This window comes from Hibiscus syriacus, unplaced genomic scaffold (genome assembly GCF_006381635.1).
Source record: "Hibiscus syriacus cultivar Baekdansim isolate YM2019G1 unplaced genomic scaffold, ASM638163v2 tig00110044_pilon, whole genome shotgun sequence".
Classification (NCBI taxonomy): domain Eukaryota; kingdom Viridiplantae; phylum Streptophyta; class Magnoliopsida; order Malvales; family Malvaceae; genus Hibiscus; species Hibiscus syriacus.
The window spans coordinates 1,251,298-1,269,242 of NW_024062574.1; the positions used below are offsets into that span (position 1 = coordinate 1,251,298).

Sequence of the window (17,945 nt, forward strand, 5' to 3'; positions counted from 1 at the left end):
GACAAGTCGAACGATTCAATGTTATCAAGCTCAATCGATACAACTCTCATCCCATGTTATTAAGCTCAATCGATACAATCCACTTCATCATGTTGTTTTCGAGGTTCGAACAAAAAAACCCCGAAATATTTCTCGGGTTCGAACATAAAATCGGGGAATCTCATGCCGGAACTATAGCACAGATCCACCGATAAACCCAATGAACTGATGTACGACGACCGGAGAACCACGTTGGGATCAATAAAACAAGTATGCTCAGCATAAGTACATGATCATATCTCTATGTTCATGTTAGAATACTTTATGTTCATGTTTGAAGACGAGTAGGGTACTTAAATATTTGAACAGAAACAAATGCAACATAATAGTCAAGCATGATAAGATGCATACGAGCTTAAGTATGCCTACATATGAAACTATAAACATATAGTTTGATCGAGCTACCGACTCATCCTAGATCAGGGACCGTGAAGTACTCGTCGTCATCGTCCGGAATTTCGATTCTAGGCTTCTTAAGAGGCACGTAATGTCTGGTAGGTCGGTACAAGTTCGGGTTGTTTGACTGCGATATCGGAAGCTGAGGAACTTCGGCCGGTGCTAATACCTCCTGAGGCAATTGATCACCAAAAAGACCAATGTCTTCTAGCCACTCAAGCTCCCCAAGCTCATTCTGCAACAAGAGGATGAAAAACATTATAGGAAGCACCGGATTGTTATATCGATGTTACTCGGATTCGGGTGTGTCGACAAACATCTTTCGAATCATTTATCGTGTTTCTCACCTTGTTCAGAGATTGAATGTCCGAAAGCTCCAACAGATCATCAACAGCCCATGAGGATGCAGAGGTTGAGTGTCGTGGTGGAGGCATTTTCATTGAAGTCTGAGGTGAACTCTTGTTATGTGGCTCCAACACATTGCTTTCAGTCTTTCTATTGCAACTCGAACTCAACGAGACTCGGATTCCGGTGGCGAGGAACCGTCGATGATTAGCGGCGAGGCTGCCGGCCGGATGGATCGGTTCGTCGCAATCCCGGCAGAAAAGGGCCCTATCTTCAACACAAAAGATGAAAGCTGGTTTTTCCTGTACAACATATATGTAAACTCATTACCACAAGATTCATAGTCTACGTTACATAATTCGAATTCGAATGTGAGTGTCGGATACGAATATGTTCGATATTTAAAAAAAACAACATGAAATAAACCTGGCATATGTCACAAGGAGGAAGCTTGTCCGAAAGGCATTGAAGGAGGAGCCTTTGGTGTTTGCTTGCAAGCTTGTTAGCAGCATGAACATCAATATCACATTTAGCACAAAGTGCAGCTTCATCTGCACAACATATAACTGTTGCTGGTGCTCTATCACAAACATCACACTGGATTTTCATCTAAAGAAGTTTTCCTTCTTCTTTTTCCTGAGAAACAAACACCCAAGTAAGAGAAACCCAGAGTTCAAAACCTTGTGAAAACGATGAAAAACTGAAGCCAAGAAGTAAATAGGATCCGGGTATACCTTAAAAAAGTTTCCTTTCCACTTTTTTTTCCCGAGAAAAAGAGGAGATGAAAAGAAAATAATCTGGGGAAAGAGAGAATCGGATTGGAGATAAGGGGGATTGGAGATTTTTTGAAATCAAAATCATGAAATTTAGTGATTACAACGATGCACTATGTTGATGGATTGTGTGGCTGAGGACACAGCAATGTGTTCATGCTACCAACTGAAAACGTGTTTGGGGTCACTATTATTGGTGGATATTTATTAGGGACTTCATATTCTGCAGTCCTCTTTTGTAATTTAGTCTTATTGTGTGTTCAGTCCCTCAATCTTTTAAACTTTATAATGTAGTCCCTCATTTGATTTATAGTTTAATATTCAATCAAATCATATCTTTAAATATTAAAATTTCACATATTTAATTTAAATAAATTTAATTTAAAGTGTAATTCAAATTTTATTTTTAAATTTTGATAAATAGAGGGATTGAATTCTTGGAATTGAGCATAAGAGACTAACTTTTAAAGTTTGAAGAGTACACAAACTGAAGGCATAATTAAACCCTTATATTTCAACAACAATGTTCAAATTGTTAGATGAGGAAAGATCGACGATGGAACATGTGGAGAGAGTATAAAGAAATAAAATTTAATTTAAGGCCGAGGAAAGATACAATTGAAAATGTTATAAAACTTACAATATTTTCGGTTGAAATCAACTTAAAATGTTAACTTTTTCTTAATATATTTCGATTGAAAACTTTTTTAGCAACTGAAAATGTTACATTCTATATAACATTTTTAGTTTAATGTTAAAAAATTAATATTTTAAGTAGCGTCCAACCGAAAATGTTATGACTTCTATAATATTTTCTGTCGTGCCTATTTATTAACGTTCCTTAACCTTAAATTAAGTTGTCGTAGGGCATGACTACCCTATGCATGGACAGTATCCATTATCCAATTTATATATGGACAATAAAATTGGAGGGCCAAAGTTATAATTTGTTTCAATTTTGCGTCTTTTGTGATTTCAATTCTTTATTTTTAGGTAAAAGTAGAATATATGTAACTGTAATAATAATATCTTAATGATTTAACATATATATTAGGGTAAATTACAAGTTTAATACCCCAATTATCTCTTTTGTTTCATTTTGGTACTGAGCTATTTTTTTTCAAAATCATACCCAACATTATGTTTTAGATTCATTTTGGTGATCCACCGTTAAAAATAATAATAGAATTATTGATGCAGCATTTTTTTAAAGAAAAATCAATGATGATGTGACATGTTAGCATCACCGTTAATTTTTTAACGGTGAGTGGCCAAAATGAAATTAAAACGTAACATTATATATGATTTGGAAATAAAAAATAGTTGGATGACCAAAACAGAACAAATGTGATAGTTAAAGTACTAAACGTGTAGTTTACCTTGTATATTGAAAAATTAAAAATAATAATAAATATAAGGGTAAAATACACCCTAGGCCACTCAATTATTCGCTCAATTCTAAAATAGATTACCTTTTTATAAAAGTTGAACGAATAATAGTTGGATGAACCAAAACAGAACAAAAGTGATAGTTAAGGTACTAAAATAAATTATTCCGCCCTTAAATAATTAAGTGACGTTAAGACATGACAACTTACATCAAAATGGTGTCGTTTTGTATTCTTAAAGAAATTAAATTTTAGACTAAAACGATGTGATTTTGATTAAAATAAGATCATGTTATAACGCCGTTAATTATTTAACAGTAGAATGACAAATTACGATGAATGAAATAGAATAGATGGTAAAATTCATTTAAACGTATAGTTTACCTAATCTTAAAATCTATGTAACATTTTATAGTCGTAAATCTTTATAGTTTCGATATTATAATGAATATCTTTCTTTGTCCGTAATTTTTTTTATAAGATTTTTAGCATAAATGTTAGCATTCTTGATTTTATAGGCAAAACAGCATAAGAAGTTATTGTACTTTTGAGAAAAAAAACTAATTTGGCACTCGTATTATTTTTCTCTTTTAATGTGACCCTCCAACTCAGAATACAAACTTAATGTGATCATTAGACCAACTTTTTTCCATTGTTGACTGTTACGGTGCTGGCGTGATAGTTTACGATACTGGCATGACAATCCACAACGCTGACGTAGCAGTCCATATGTCATGTTTGAGTTATCAATTTAGTTCATCTGTCACGTTATCAATCATTGTAGACTGTCACGTCAACACTGTGAATTGTCATGTCAGCATAGTAAATTGTCACGTCAATACTGTAACGGTCAACGACGAAAAACGTTGGTCAGTGGACCACCTTGGGTTTATTTTTTGAGTTTGAGAGTCACATTGAGTGAAAAACTTGGTAATTTCCATGAAAGAAATGAAGATTTCTCATAAAACAAACATGACCAACAATAAGCAACCTGCTTTCACCATATATCATAATATTGTTTGTACACGTATACACATCGAATGCATGTTCTCTAACTTCTTAACCAATGACTTCCTACCCAAGTAACCAACGAACACTAAATTCATCATACCAGAGATTTGATTCATCTTTCAGAGAAAAAAAAAAGAATCATCAATGGAGAAGAAGGGCAATCATAAAGAGGAAGCTTTCTTGCAGCACCGGGCTTTGTTCATCGCTGTTCTGGTCCTCGGTTTCTTTCTAATGGATCCTCTTGAGATCGGACCGGTAGGTGGGATCGAGTTCAGGCCGGTGAAACTTGTCATTGCACCATACAAGGAAGTGATGGGAAGTTGGCCTAGAGACAATGAAAGCCGGTTGGGGAATGGGAGACTCGAGTTTGTTGACGAAGTTTTCGGCCCCGAATCGTTGGAGTTCGACGTGTTTGGTCGTGGTCCTTACACCGGGTTAGCAGACGGCCGCGTTGTTCGGTGGATGGGTGAAGGTGTCGGATGGGAGACATTCGCCATTGTTACATCAAACTGGTGAGCTTCTTTGATGTGCTATCTGAGGGTTTTCATTCATTCAAAACTTTGTTTAAAACCTTATGCTAATTTGTGGTGGAAATGATCATAAAATAAAGGTCAGAGAAGCTATGTGCCAGAGGTGTGGACTCAACAACATCAAAGCAATGGAGACACGAGAAACGGTGTGGCCGACCACTCGGGTTAAGGTTCGACAAAAACAGTGGAGATCTGTACATTGCAGATGCCTATTACGGACTGCTTGTAGTCGGACCGGCTGGCGGACTTGCCACACCAGTAGCGACTCACGTGGAAGGGATGCAAATACTGTTTGCAAATGATCTCGACATCCATAAAAACGGTTCGATCTTTTTCACAGACACAAGCAGAAAGTACAATAGAGCGTAAGTAAACAACAATACTTGAAACATCCCATTGTTTTTCTCAAATCTAATATGCATATCTATCTATCTATCTACAATGAATGGTTACTTACAGAAGATTATTGAGCAGGTATCATTTCTACATTCTGTTGGAAGGCGAAACGACCGGAAGGATTCTCAGATATGACCCTCCGACAAAGACAACTCATTTAGTGTTGGATGGCTTAGCTTTTCCGAATGGGATTCAGTTATCTCTGGACCAGAGTTTCCTCTTATTCACTGAGACTAGCAATTGCAGGCAATTCCATCTCTTTCTTTGTGTTCTTCAGAGTATATTTTTGGTACAAACAAGACCGTATTCTAACGTTAACACAAGAGTTACAGATAGCGGGATTCGAATCCCGAGTCTGCTTGCATGAACCAACTGGTTAACCCAGATGTTGATGCTTACTATTGGGTGCATTATATGCCCCTTTCAACTAATATGAAACTATACACTTAACACTTACTTGTACCTGACACTCGCACCAGAACCTTAATCTGCATGTTGATATTGATTTTTGAAATGGTGGCAGGCTAATGAAATACTGGCTTGAAGGACCAAAAGCTGGGACAATGGAGATTGTTGCACATTTACCCGGTTTTCCGGACAATGTAAGAATAAACGACAAAGGTCAATTCTGGGTAGCCATAGATTGTTGCAGAACTCAAGCACAAGAGATTCTGGTTCAGAATCCATGGATCAGGAGCTTGTACTTCAGATTACCCATCAAAATGAAGATTTTAGCAAGAATTGTGGGGATGAAGATGTTCACGGTGATCTCACTCTTCAATGAAAACGGCGAGATCGTCGAGGTGCTCGAAGATCGGAAAGGTGTGGTGATGAAATTAGTGAGTGAAGTTAGGGAAGTTGAAGGGAAACTGTGGATTGGAACTGTGGCACATAATCACATTGCCACTTTATCTTACCCTTGAAAATCTTTGATCTCATTTTACCTACAATATGTTTGGTTAGACCATAACCGTGTTTTGTTCAACTATCTTTCCTTTGACTATGAACTTTTTTGTCCTTTTTCTCTAGTTTATCAATGAATTTGTTGCAGTGCCGGGAAAACCGGATCAGAGATCAAACCGGTTAAATATTTTGTTTTCAGTTTAACCAGTTCATCCAATTGACTTATTGTAACTTGTATGGCAGCCCACCAATGTAAACAACGTTGTCGAAACACTTACAAGACAAGCTTAAGCAAAATTCAATAATAGTCGTAACAATTTGAATCCATCAAAAATGAATAAAACTCTCATGAAAAGCTCATACCTAACTAGTGCCATCAATGGCTCTGCCCTTCAAGCTATTGATGAAAGAAAACGTAACCGATGAAAATTGGACAATTCCTAAAAGATATACCATACCGAAGGATCATATAACTAGAAATAAATGTTATACAAAGAGATTGATGCGAAAGAACAAATGGAAAGAATAAATGTTGTCCTACTAGTAGGGGATCCATCGCTTGCAGACAATTTGCCTATAAAATCCTACAATAAGGAGAAGGTTCTTAACTGGTCTCCGCCTCCTTCGAATTTCTTTAAATTCAATGTTGATGGAGCGGTAAGAGGTGATGGGCTGCAGGGAGGTATTGGAGGAGTCTTGAAAGATTCGGAATGTTCTACTTTATATACCTTTTCTTTTGCGGTGGGACCTGGTCCTCCTATGTTAGCTGAGCTAAAAGCTATTAAACAAGGGATTGATCTATTCATTTCTTCCGAATGGGCTCTGAAGGGAAGACTAATCCTTGAGACAGATTGTAAAACAGCAGTTGACTGGATTTTGATGCCATTTTCTGCCCCTACTTTTTTCAATACTTTAGTTGGGGAAATTGAGGCCTTAGTTTCTGCTAGGGGTATTATTGTTAGATGGATTCCTAGGACATGCAATTGGGAGGCTGATAAGCTAGCTAAAGAAGGTATTGGTTGATGTTTGAGCTTTATGGTTGTTTAGGTTTGTATTTTATTTCGGACAGTTTATTTAGTAAGCTGTAATCTTATGTAAACATGGTTTTTTAATATAATGAGGTACTCTTTTCCTCCTTCCGCTAGTTGCCTCTTTCACAAGAGCCAACTATGAGGGAGGTTTTTAATGAGACCTCCTATTCCTATCAAAAAAAAAATGTTGTCCTATCTAACAATGGATTGCAACCAAACTTTTTTGAACAGGAAGCGAAAGGCCCATCAATACCTGGCCCTATGGCTCTTTAACTCCTAATCATTTGATGCGGTTGAGCTGACATCTGATGATGGACCATCTTTCCGGTTTGGTGAAAACATTGATGCTCTAACTCTCATCTCTCCCGTCTGATGGTGCTGCTCCTGTTGATGTTGTTGCAGTTATAGCTGTTGAAGTTGATGCAGTAGATGTGGTGGGATCTGGTGCTGATGTTTTTGAGACTGAATCTGAAGTTTCTGCAATTGCTGTGCCGTTAGAAGAGCCTGCATAGCATGATTATTCGGGTAGTGTTGCTGACTACCTCCCAATGATGCGTAGTTCATCCTTGGTCCACCATTAGACATGAATTGAGAAGTCAGCAATTTTAGATGCTGGATTTCTTCTTTCAGTGCATCATTCAATGCTATCAGATAACAAAAAAAGGCGAAAGCATCACTAATGAAGGCAACAATAAAAGCATCTCGAGCTTTGATGAGGTGCTCAGGGTAAAACGAGAGGCATTTTATTCCCAACTAATATGCAAGCCAAAAGTTGAAAAATCTACTTTAATAACCATTCAAGTACATTGTAATAACATCTTTTTCTATACACGTAAAGTGTCGGAGGTACTGTTAAGTGTAAAATGCACATCAATAAGCAGTGCATGGAAGGTGTGTCTATACAAAGAACACACATCCAGCGTATTGCAGATTCAGTCTACTTCTTTTTCTCTGATTGCAATTCAACCAAATTCTCACATGCAAAATCTTTCAAACTTTTTTACGTCATGATGAAGTGGTAATAGACAAAAAGAATAAGAAAATGCAATACGGAAAAGCGATTGTTATTCGAATGATGTATATCAAGAGGTGCTCACAATCTTGCAAGTAAACCTGTTGCTCCATTGTTTGCAACCGCAGTTTCAGCTCACTATTTTCAGCAGTCAGGCCAGTGGAGTCTCTCTGCTCATAAGTTACCATGGGAAGAGTCAAATGAACCACATTCGATCTAAATAAAAAAGAACACATAAACGTCGAAGTACAAACACAAGAAAAGAAGGCCCAGAACTAATGCAAATACCTGTAATAGAGTCAGCTGAGCAGAGAGTGTCGTTGCTTCTGTTTGCAGCCTCTGTATTTTCCGCTCAAGCTCAGCTATATGTCGTATCTTTCTTTCCTTTGACCTTGCAGCAGACTGCCTATTTGCCCAGATCCTATCACATAGCATAGAAAATAAAGGTGGTGCCAAAGAAAAATATATCAGAGTAACAACATACATTCCAGTTCTAGAGGCGACGAAATCCGATAGAAAGACAAAGATTCCTTAAATGAGAGGGAAAGAACAGGAACAGAAGGAGAATCATCAAAAGAAAAACATGGGGAGATAAAGAAATCAACTATAACATAAGCATCTGCACTAGCTTCAAATTAAAACATATAGTTTCATGGTCTCTTTGCTACCATATCTTTATCGAACTGGTTTCAACCAGGCAGCAAGTCATTCAATTCTCGAGTTCAATCCCACGACAAAAAACATTATATGGAGTAACTTCAATAACAAGTAACACATCCTTATTTACTCTACATTCGGTCATGACTTGCGACCAAACTCATAAAGACGAACTTGTCGTCATTAAAACAATTAAAGGAAACAATCCTAACCTACCAATAGCCAAAATCCACAAACTTTCCTAATAAAACATGAACATTTTATGTCAATTCATATAGAAAAAATGGCATGGCGGTAAAATTCCATTCAGTAAACAATATAAGAATTCGAAACGACAAGATAACAGAAAGAAAACACCTCTTAGCACGCTTGGGGTCAACAAGAGCAAGCTCAGCAAACTTAGTATCGGACATTGCTTTCTTAGACTCAGCCGGCGAAGCCTCCGCCAAGCCAGACACAAGCATTTCCGGCTTAATGCTTGTCGACCCATCCATCGACAGGCTATGTTGGTGCCTACCACTAGGCTTCCTAGAAGACCCAACACCGTTACTCGCATTTTCCTCACCCGACGTCCACGTCCCTCCTCCCGTACCCGCCGCAGCCGACGGAGCTGCCGTTTATGAAGACTTAACGACCTGAGAAGACGAGATGACAGAAGAAGAATTGAACTTGTTTATATCGAGATACGCAGACAAAATTTCCTCCTCCGTTTCGTCAGGCAAAGGCCCGTCGGTTACGGTTGCTCCCCCAACGACGGGATCACTGTCGAAGTTGAGATCATCCGGGAGAGTTATGATTTCGGAATGGGCACGACGGTGGCCTAATTTCTTCGGTGGATTATCAGGCATTTTGCTTATATCGTGACTGAAACGATTCGAATCCGAAGTTTGACTTGAATTTACCGGTTCGGGTTTCGCATTTGACGTGTTACTAGCATTTCCGGCAGATGATAACCCCGAGACTCGACCTGCCGTCGGCGGTAAGCCTGGTGATTTATCCTTCTCCATTTTAATATATAAAACTATAGAAACTCAAAAAAACAAAAACAAAAACGACTTATACAAAGGAATTACGTGAAAAAGCAAAACCAGGAACACCAAAGATCTAACGGGCAGGACAATTACAAAGGAGTTACGTGAAAAGTAAAAAAACAAACTGAGAATTCGGTCAAGGAAATGGGAAAAAAAATGGGAAAGGAAGAAGATTTTCCGGGGAACTGAAATGGGTTTTCAGGGGCAAGAAAATCGACACAAGATCTTCAAACTAAACAATGGAGAAGAAAAATGGCAGGAAATCACTCAGAAAATAAAATAAAAAAAGAGTAAAAGAGACGAAAAAGAAATGGGAAGAAAGAGAAGGGAATTGGAGAGGAGGAATCGAAGAAAGGCATTGATTGATCAAATGAACGAGGAGACTGTCATCGAACCAGAGAAAATCAAATGGTGGGAATTGGGAAATGAAAGGAAAATAAAAACATTTCCCGGGAACGGAGAAAATTCTATTTTACTATTGGGTAAATTATATCTTTATCACTTAAATTATTATTTTTATTCTATTATAATACTTAAATTTATTTTTATAAAATAATATTTAAATTTATGTTTAAGTTTGATATATTGTCGTTAAAAATTTAATGATGATGTTGACGTATTATCATACATAATTTTATATCATCATTGAAAAATAAATAAAATATTACATCATTAATTCTAGTAATTTTTTTATCGATAAATATCAGGATGAAACATAAACTAAACGTTAGTCATTATTTTTTTAGGCATAAAATTTGAGTTCCAAAATGGAACAAAAGTAATAGTATGTACCTTAACTTATAAATAATGATAAAATTAAAGATAAACAATTCAAATGTTCACTTAATTATAGTGTCGATGTCGATAGAATCATCATATTTTCAATTTTAATAATATGATCGTAAAATTATTTAAATAATTTAATATAATTATTTATCATTAAAAGTAAATGATTTAACTGATGTGATTATTATTAATTAATGACGGTCAAAGTTCACGGTCATTTAAACAGTCAATTTTTAACAACAAATGACTAACATTAAAGCTATTTAAATAATTATATAATCATATTATCAAAATTAAAAATATAATATTATATCAACACTAACTCTATAATTAAATAGTGATTTAGGTAGTTTACCCTAAAACTAATACCTATAAAAAAATTTATAACACAAAAAATATTTAAATTTATGATAAGAATATAATATTTATAAGAATATACTGGACATCAATTAAACTAAAAAAATACATAAGAAATACTGTTCTAAGCAAGAACATACAAAAATTTCATTAAAATAAAAAATATATTTAATAGTATTTAAAGCCTCAAATTTGGGTTGCAGCCCTTGAATTTTTTACACTAAATGTAACCCTTAATCTAAAAAAAAATAATGTAATCTTTTAACCAACAGAATCAAATATTGATTGTCATGACGCTTAAATGGTAATAAAAAATGTTGATGTGATTGTTCACAATGGACAATGATGTGATAAATGCGTTTAATTGGTTTTTGCTAAGTTCGAGGGCCTAATTATTTTTTGTAGAAAGTTTGAGAACTTATCTAGTTTTTTAGAAAAAATACTTAAATTTAAAATATAAAATATAAACAATTATTAAGATATTCAATACGTTTAATATTGAAATACTAAAAAATTAAATTATTTTTTAAAAAATAGTTAAAGGGTCACCTTGAGTATAAAAATTTTAGGGACCATATTGATTTTTTTACTAAAGTTTGAAAGTTTACGGACCACTAGGTCAAAAAATTATTGTTAGAAAGATTTGAATCTATACAAGTTAAGTTAAAAATCAAGATCTCGTGTTTGAAGATGTTTAACACAAATATAAATAAACAATATATATATGCGTAAAGCTTATCTTCAGTCACTCAACAAGTGCATGTTTAACACAAATATAAATAAACCATATATATATACACGTATTTGTGATACGTTATCGCGCTTCATCATTCGTGTCTTTCCTAATATATTATCGCAGTATAGAGGGTGTCGTTTTAATAAATAATTAGTTATAAAGGTTATTTTGTATTTAATTTTTGGATAAATGATGCATTTAATACCTAAATTATTAATTTTAGTTCGTTTTAATACATAATTTTTTTTATTTTTCAAAAGCATACATAAAATTTAATTTTTGTTTCATTTTAGTACCCACCGTTAAAAGCTTTAATTTTTGTTTCATTTCAGTACCATGTTCAAAATTTAATGTTAAATTCTGATTTTTTTTAAAAAAAAATTAGATACTAAAACATGCCAAAAATGAAATAGCTTAGGTACTAAACACATTAAGTTTTTAACAACAATGTACGAAATCAAAATGAAAATTAAACGTCATGTATGATTTTGAGAAAATTAAAAATTTAGATACTAAAACAGACCAAAACTCATAATTTTGGTACTAAAGTTTACCCTTAATTTTATATGGTTATATATAAATAATTATAGTAGTTGAAAATCAAATGTGTGGGGGGGGGGGTAAAAACAAATATAGTTGCCCACCGCTATTTGTTGTTTATATGGGCTTCAAATTTGGGTTTCAAAAGTGCGTTTTATCTTTGGTTATTGATGCCACAATTACTGGACTTTATTGTAATTTACTTTTCAAAAATAATGTTGCAATGTTAGCCTTTCTGTTTCAGAGTTGATGCTCTCTACTTTCTTTTTCCCTTAGTTTTACTTATTATTTTTAAAATTTTATAAACCGAAGGAATCGATTCCAATCAATCCGGTCGGAGCATCGAAACCGAATCGAACCGTAATCTCCCGGTTCATGTTGGAGATAGAGAGCAAGGAAAATGAAGAGCAAAATAGGTTACTTACTATACAAGGCAGCTGAAGAAAGGCCTAATGAAAACTTACAATGCAAGTAAAATTTTCCACACCACACAGTCCTAAACTGTCTTTGTTTTAAACCACAGCTCAACCTGCAAGGCTACAAACTCTCTTCAGTACATAAATGTGCTGAAAACAAAAAATGAAAAAATGGGTACCAATATTTCCAATGCGCATCCATGGCAGCCTGCATCAACATCAGAAAATTCTATCATTTCGATACAAATACATATATGGATAAGTTACTTAAACCAAGCCTATGTTACTCAGATTTACAAGTTATTCCATACCCGAATGTATTGCATATACAGATAAGAAATGTTACACACCTGGATTTTTCAGCATATCGGATGTTGGTAGGGCAGGCAACGACATCTCTGCAACAACAGGCAACAACCATTCCATTAGGATATAAGATGAAGCACACAAGGAAATTAAGCTTCATTAAATCCACACACTTCAATTGTGTTTATCCTTTCCAAGAGAGAATAAAGCATATGAAAGCCCCTTTTTTCTGCAAATGAATTACCTGGAGCACAAAGAGACAAGGATGACATCGATGATGATGAAGGCCACGGAGCTCCAATGTTGTCAGTCAAGTCACATGTAAAGCTGTAGCCAGTTGAATTGTCAAATACCACATCTGCTGGCAGGCTTCGTAGTAGGCATCCTAGATGTGTAGAAAAATACCAAAATTTTCAGTCCGTATGGTACACTTTAATTTCTTTCAAGTTTTAGAGCATAATCATATAACTAATTAAGACCTATGTTACTCGGACTCAAGTGCGTGTCGAATACGAGTATGCATTTGACTTGAGTTCGAACAAGATCCAAGAGTAAAAATATAAACATGTAAAAAGTAGTTCATTTGATGACTTAACCGGCATGCACATAGCACATCGAACCTTGTTGTCCATATACCACACATAAATACACAGGCATATAAAACACACAGTCATACATACACCATTTATATTATTTAACCAATGAATATGCAAATGTGGATAATTGAAAGATAATAGGAAACATGACTAACCTTGTTGTCCATATGCTGCCGAAGAGACCGCCCATAAGAGTTCAACAGGCCGAAAGAAAAGAAGAAAACATCAATATCAGATAAAACAGCAGAGCAATATAGGCAAAGTTTTAGAAGAACATTAAACAGAACACTATACCTTGGATACTAAAATCTTTTAAGTCAACATCACAAAGCTCATAAACATTCGTCAGAACTCCGCCTTTTCTTAATATTGACCCGAACATTATGGCACAAACAATGGCTTGCTTGTTTGTAATTAGCATTTGCTTCTGTATCCCCACAATGTATGTATTTAACGAGCTACAACAGGAAGGGCTCGGAGCAGCTACGTTACGGCATGCCTTAATTACTTCTGACGGCTGGTTAAATTCCAATGGGCAAACTGCATATTCAAAAAAATAATCCCACTTTAGATAAAACTTAAAAGTATTTGAAACAAATGCTACAATACCTTGCAATAGAAATGAAAAATAACTAAGTGAACTGAGAATGGGAATTAACAAGATAGAGATAACGACTAATGAAGCTCAAGTTCATCAGAAAACTAAGTTTTAACTCAAACTTATCTTGTTATGCAAGTCTGAGTAGCTCGAATTAACATATTTAAAATCTACTAATGTATTGGCCAAGACAGCCCCAGTCTAATATGAAAACTGAAGTTGTGATTTGACCTCGTCTTTCATATTTGATGTTTCTATCCAATATATATATATATATATAGATAGATATATATATTTAAAAATATATATTTCTACCCAACATAGAAGTACCGTAGTAGAAACAAAATATGGGGGAACATAAATGAACCGACATCGAAGAAAAAGATAAAAACATGAGAGAAACAAATAATTTAAACATAAATCCTACATTACTTGTACTTGGGTGTGCATGACATGCACAATTATGGTTCCGACACAGATATGTTTACTTTTTTTTTACAAGTCAGAGCAACATAAAATGATCTACCATCTATTTAGACTACTCATTGCCTCCATTTTCATTCTTTCACCAAATGATAGCACCATGTAATACAAGATCATCTCAACTTGAACCTTCCCAAGGCAAGATGCACACCCAATTGAGTTCACATCAGAGACTTGGGTGACATGTAAACAACCAGAACACTAAGTAAAATACTGAAAACAATCATGCAAGAGATATAGAATCTGTACCCTTGTTGACTTTGCAAGCAGATAGTATTCTGAACGCAGTGTTGGCCACATCTGGTGAGAGTTTCCTTGAAAGATATGAATATACCACCCCCTTACATTCATTGATGGCATCAATATGATTAGTCTCCCCAACAACATTTTTATTATCATTGAGCATCATTTGTGTTCCAGAGATCTGTAAAGCAGCTTCCATAATTGCAGGTTGGCAAACAGGCCTGCAGCACTCTTTTAGAGGATCAACAGTGCTGCAAGCCTCCAATAAGTTGCTCGTATTCACCGTTTTCTCAAAGGTGCTAACATCCTTCACCGGACATGAACCACCCGTGAGGTTTGATGATTTTACAGAACATACTGTGGGTATTGTACTGTTGGCCCCTCGACTAGCTAAGATACTAATGATATCCGAAAAACAATCATTAGCAACAGCATTTCGCAAGACCAACTTATCAGAGTCAGCACTGTAGTAACCCTGAAAGATGTGGAGTAAACTACCAAGCTGTGGACAACATATAACGTTCCCTACAAGTGCTGCCAAAGGTAGAGAACAATCAGATGCTGTTTTCCCCATGATATTCGACATAGCAGAAAAATTTACAGGGCACCTTCCAGTTAAATTTGGTTCATACGTTGAGGGGAAACTTGGATACATGGGAGGTAAAGATGCATCAGGATAAGGGTATCGAGGAATGACAGCAGGAGATATTTCTATAGGTTCAAATAATGCAGTAGCTGGTGGCTTAGCTAGCTCGGATGTGGAAGAAATATGTCTAGGGTCATGCAATGTCTGCAATGTGGCAACATCTTGGAAACTTGATAACCAGAAAATGAATAATAATAACTGTTGGCATAGGGAACCTGCAACCAAACACGAGCCACATTCTGTTATATGTGGATAAATATCTAAAAGATGAATAGAGTAAGTTCTCGAACGAAGGTTAAAGTTTAAAGCTAATCACCATGTATGCTTTTTGCTAGTATGGTAAAAACAAAGAACAAAACTAAGATATGTAGGCCAAAACTCTAATCAAATATAATGATGGCTAACCATTATCTAGGAAAAATATATTGCCATATTTACTCTAATAAATTATTTTTACATAGTGACGCCCCTGATTGTCTGTTAGTGTGAACTTCAAGTAAAAAATTTATCATCCTCAGCAAACTTAGAAATACAGGGTCCATCTTGACAATAAAGGAGAACTTGCCTAATATTCATAGAAATATTGACTGACAATCATATAACAATATCCCCAGAAAATCAAAACCAGCGTCTCTTAAAATTAAGAAAAAAGCCAACTAGAAACCTTTATAACATCAAGTTGGAGTCCTCTGCCATATTCTTAACTTCACAATGCCATGTCTAAAGCTAAATTTAAGAAAATCCGATTAGCCAAGTCGAACAACTTGCCTTTAACACGTCTAACACTCTGAAAGCAGTCCATAGCTATACTAGCCTTTTGCCACCATTGAATCATGCAACTGAAAAGCCTCTTGTAGCTCCTTAACAATGATTGCAGCAATGCAGTAAAGTCTATATCAGCCTCAAGTGTTAGAGCAAGTTTGGGAAAGAAAAATCAATGCCCAATAACAAAGAATGTAAAACTAAATGTAACTATTTATCTTTGCAACAAAATTAGCACCATATGCATCCAATTTTGCAGGAGAACAACCATAAAGCAAAGCATGCTTAAATAATGCACCACAAGGCATTGCCACTCTACCAAAGTGTTTCAAGTCTAAATCTTTTGTTTTAGCATAGATTAGGCCTTTTCCGGTTTATGCTTCGTCTGATTGTGAGTAAAACAGCTAGTTCCTCTCATCATTCCACATGTTAACCAGGTTGCAAAAAATTGGACTTAGTGAGCATCATTATACCACCTTCAACTCTTTATGCACCATATTACCACAATTTAACTTAGCAGTCCAAGAACAACAATCAAGCCATTCAGCGAAGCTTTTGCTACAACACTTCCCAACAACACACTTAAGGAGCCTCTCAACCACGGCAACCTTTTCCCTCTGTCACCCACCCAAACACCCTTTCTTCTCAGTTCGATTATAACAAGAACAACACCAAGACAAGCTCCAAAAGGAGCTTCCTAAACTCCAGATAGAGAAAAAAAAACAATTTTGGGAAACATTACTTCCTATGCTGATTCCTTTTTCGTACTTTCCCAAAAATAAAGAATCCCACTCAAAATAGCCTCACAACCATAGTAAATCACATCAAGTTCTTCTGTTCTCTGAAGACAGACCTCGGATTAGAGGTGTCATAACAGAATCTCTAGCTCAACTCAATCCAGCATCGAATTAAGCTTACTTTAGAACACTAGAAACAATATTTCATTTCGTCAATCATCACATCAGCTAACACAGAGGTGCAAATCTAAGGAAAAATGGATAGCAGCAGTTTAACCTAGGTAGTGATCATCTAAACTTCACTTCATTTTCCATTTTTAACAGGATATTGTAAAGGAGACCTAAATCTAAGGGGGGAAATACCCATTTTCTCTTTTTTTCCCATACAATTTCTCAGATTAGCAAACGAAAAAGTAAGTAATATATTAAGCATAAACAACAAAACTAAACCATATACTCACATCAATCTTAAAAAAGCAACAAATTCCCCTGAAAACAAACTAAATCAAGTATCAAACTCTCATTCTATTTTCTCAAATCTTACCATCTGTACAAAGAAGAAATTACACGTATCTCAAAGAAAATAAAAATTACAACTGAACTAAGCCCACCAGATTAAGCAACCAAATCAGAAAACAAAAACAAAAGGAGAAAAAGAGTTAGCTCAAAACACTAAAATAAAGGAAAACCAAGCTCACCCAAATTTCCTTACTTCTGGGTAAGCTCAAAACCACGAACAATAACAACAAAAAGTTCCACACTCGCTCAAATTTCCTTCGTTTTCCAGCATTTTCTCAGCTACCAAACACTTAAAACAAATGGGAAAAGAAAGTTACCTTAAGATGTGGAACACATAACATATTCTGCTGAAAATTGAGAGGAGAAGAAGTAATCAAATCAAGAGGAGGGTTGAATCGATGGGTGATAAGGGACCAAATTTCATGAGTATTATTATTTATTTTTTCTTTATAATTTTGGGGGAAACCCTATAATAATAATAAACAATAAAAAATGACTCAAAATGAGAATTTTTTGTGTCTGTTAGCTTTTTTTCAGTGTCATTTCTATTTATTTATATTTGGGAGAAAGATTTCTTTTACTGAGTGACTGAGTCAGCGAGCGAGTCAGAAATGGGGTCACTATTGCTGAGTGGTGAGTGGCTAACTTTACCTTTTCCTCTCTCCTCGGTTTCGGATTCGGGTTTTCCCTTTACCCATTAACCCGACT

General features: G+C 35.4%; 4 protein-coding genes and 1 pseudogene across 10 annotated transcripts in view; 2 read left to right on the plus strand and 3 right to left on the minus strand.

The window, feature by feature from the left end:
* Positions 1–17,945, minus strand: part of LOC120213795 (B-box zinc finger protein 25-like) — a 40,546-nt gene that overhangs the window by 17,944 nt on the left and 4,657 nt on the right. The window contains exons 1-5 of one of the 4 annotated variants that reach the window (XM_039211860.1): positions 5,749–5,762; positions 2,050–2,059; positions 1,207–1,392; positions 783–1,082; positions 448–670 (exon numbers count right to left, since the gene is read on the minus strand). In XM_039211860.1, the coding sequence (XP_039067791.1) occupies positions 449–670; positions 783–1,082; positions 1,207–1,389 (705 nt within the window). In that variant the 5' untranslated portion in view covers positions 1,390–1,392; positions 2,050–2,059; positions 5,749–5,762 and the 3' untranslated portion in view covers position 448. Of the gene's footprint in view, positions 1–300; positions 671–782; positions 1,083–1,206; positions 1,626–2,049; positions 2,060–5,748; positions 5,763–14,279; positions 14,285–17,945 lie in introns of those variants that run through there. The other 3 variants (XM_039211858.1, XM_039211857.1, XM_039211859.1) reach the window with 3 other exon arrangements.
* On the plus strand, positions 4,097–5,891 carry LOC120213792 (protein STRICTOSIDINE SYNTHASE-LIKE 13-like). Its single transcript, XM_039211853.1, has 4 exons — positions 4,097–4,464; positions 4,563–4,847; positions 4,957–5,124; positions 5,402–5,891. Exons 1-4 carry the CDS (start codon positions 4,097–4,099, stop codon positions 5,799–5,801), a joined length of 1,221 nt encoding a protein of 406 aa, XP_039067784.1. The 3' UTR covers positions 5,802–5,891.
* Positions 6,265–6,804, plus strand: LOC120213635. The gene has a single exon (XM_039211723.1). It carries the CDS (start codon positions 6,265–6,267, stop codon positions 6,802–6,804), a length of 540 nt encoding a protein of 179 aa, XP_039067654.1.
* LOC120213791 lies at positions 6,287–9,936 on the minus strand (annotated as a pseudogene).
* Positions 12,446–17,693, minus strand: LOC120213789 (uncharacterized GPI-anchored protein At1g61900-like). 4 transcript variants are annotated; one of them, XM_039211851.1, is made up of 9 exons: positions 17,555–17,646; positions 17,180–17,265; positions 15,988–16,110; positions 14,580–15,434; positions 13,544–13,789; positions 13,405–13,419; positions 12,898–13,038; positions 12,698–12,745; positions 12,446–12,555 (listed from the first exon to the last, which is right to left on the minus strand). In XM_039211851.1, the coding sequence occupies exons 3-9, from the start codon at positions 16,052–16,054 to the stop codon at positions 12,482–12,484; spliced, it is 1,446 nt and encodes a 481-aa protein (XP_039067782.1). In that variant the 5' UTR covers positions 16,055–16,110; positions 17,180–17,265; positions 17,555–17,646; the 3' UTR covers positions 12,446–12,481. The 4 variants fall into 4 exon arrangements, with proteins under 4 accessions (XP_039067782.1, XP_039067781.1, XP_039067780.1 ...); XM_039211850.1 differs by lacking the exon at positions 17,180–17,265 and having other exon boundaries at positions 17,555–17,693; XM_039211849.1 differs by lacking the exon at positions 17,180–17,265 and having other exon boundaries at positions 15,988–16,138; positions 17,555–17,658.

What these genes read in the sequence shown, in the direction of transcription:
- LOC120213789 (XM_039211849.1), bottom strand. Translation starts at nt 17,578, where the DNA reads ATGTTATGTGTTCCACATCTTAAG. An exon ending in TATGTGTTCCACATCTTAAG is followed by an intron (nt 16,139 to 17,554) that starts GTAACTTTCTTT and finishes TTCTTTCCCAAA; the next exon opens with CTTGCTCTAACACTTGAGGC. An exon ending in CGATATGCTGAAAAATCCAG is followed by an intron (nt 12,556 to 12,697) that starts GTGTGTAACATT and finishes ATGTTGATGCAG; the next exon opens with GCTGCCATGGATGCGCATTG.
- LOC120213792 (XM_039211853.1), top strand. Translation starts at nt 4,097, where the DNA reads ATGGAGAAGAAGGGCAATCATAAAGAGGAAGCTTTCTTGCAGCACCGG. An exon ending in AGCAGAAAGTACAATAGAGC is followed by an intron (nt 4,848 to 4,956) that starts GTAAGTAAACAA and finishes ATTATTGAGCAG; the next exon opens with GTATCATTTCTACATTCTGT. An exon ending in ACTGAGACTAGCAATTGCAG is followed by an intron (nt 5,125 to 5,401) that starts GCAATTCCATCT and finishes AAATGGTGGCAG; the next exon opens with GCTAATGAAATACTGGCTTG.
- LOC120213635 (XM_039211723.1), top strand. Translation starts at nt 6,265, where the DNA reads ATGTTATACAAAGAGATTGATGCGAAAGAACAAATGGAAAGAATAAAT.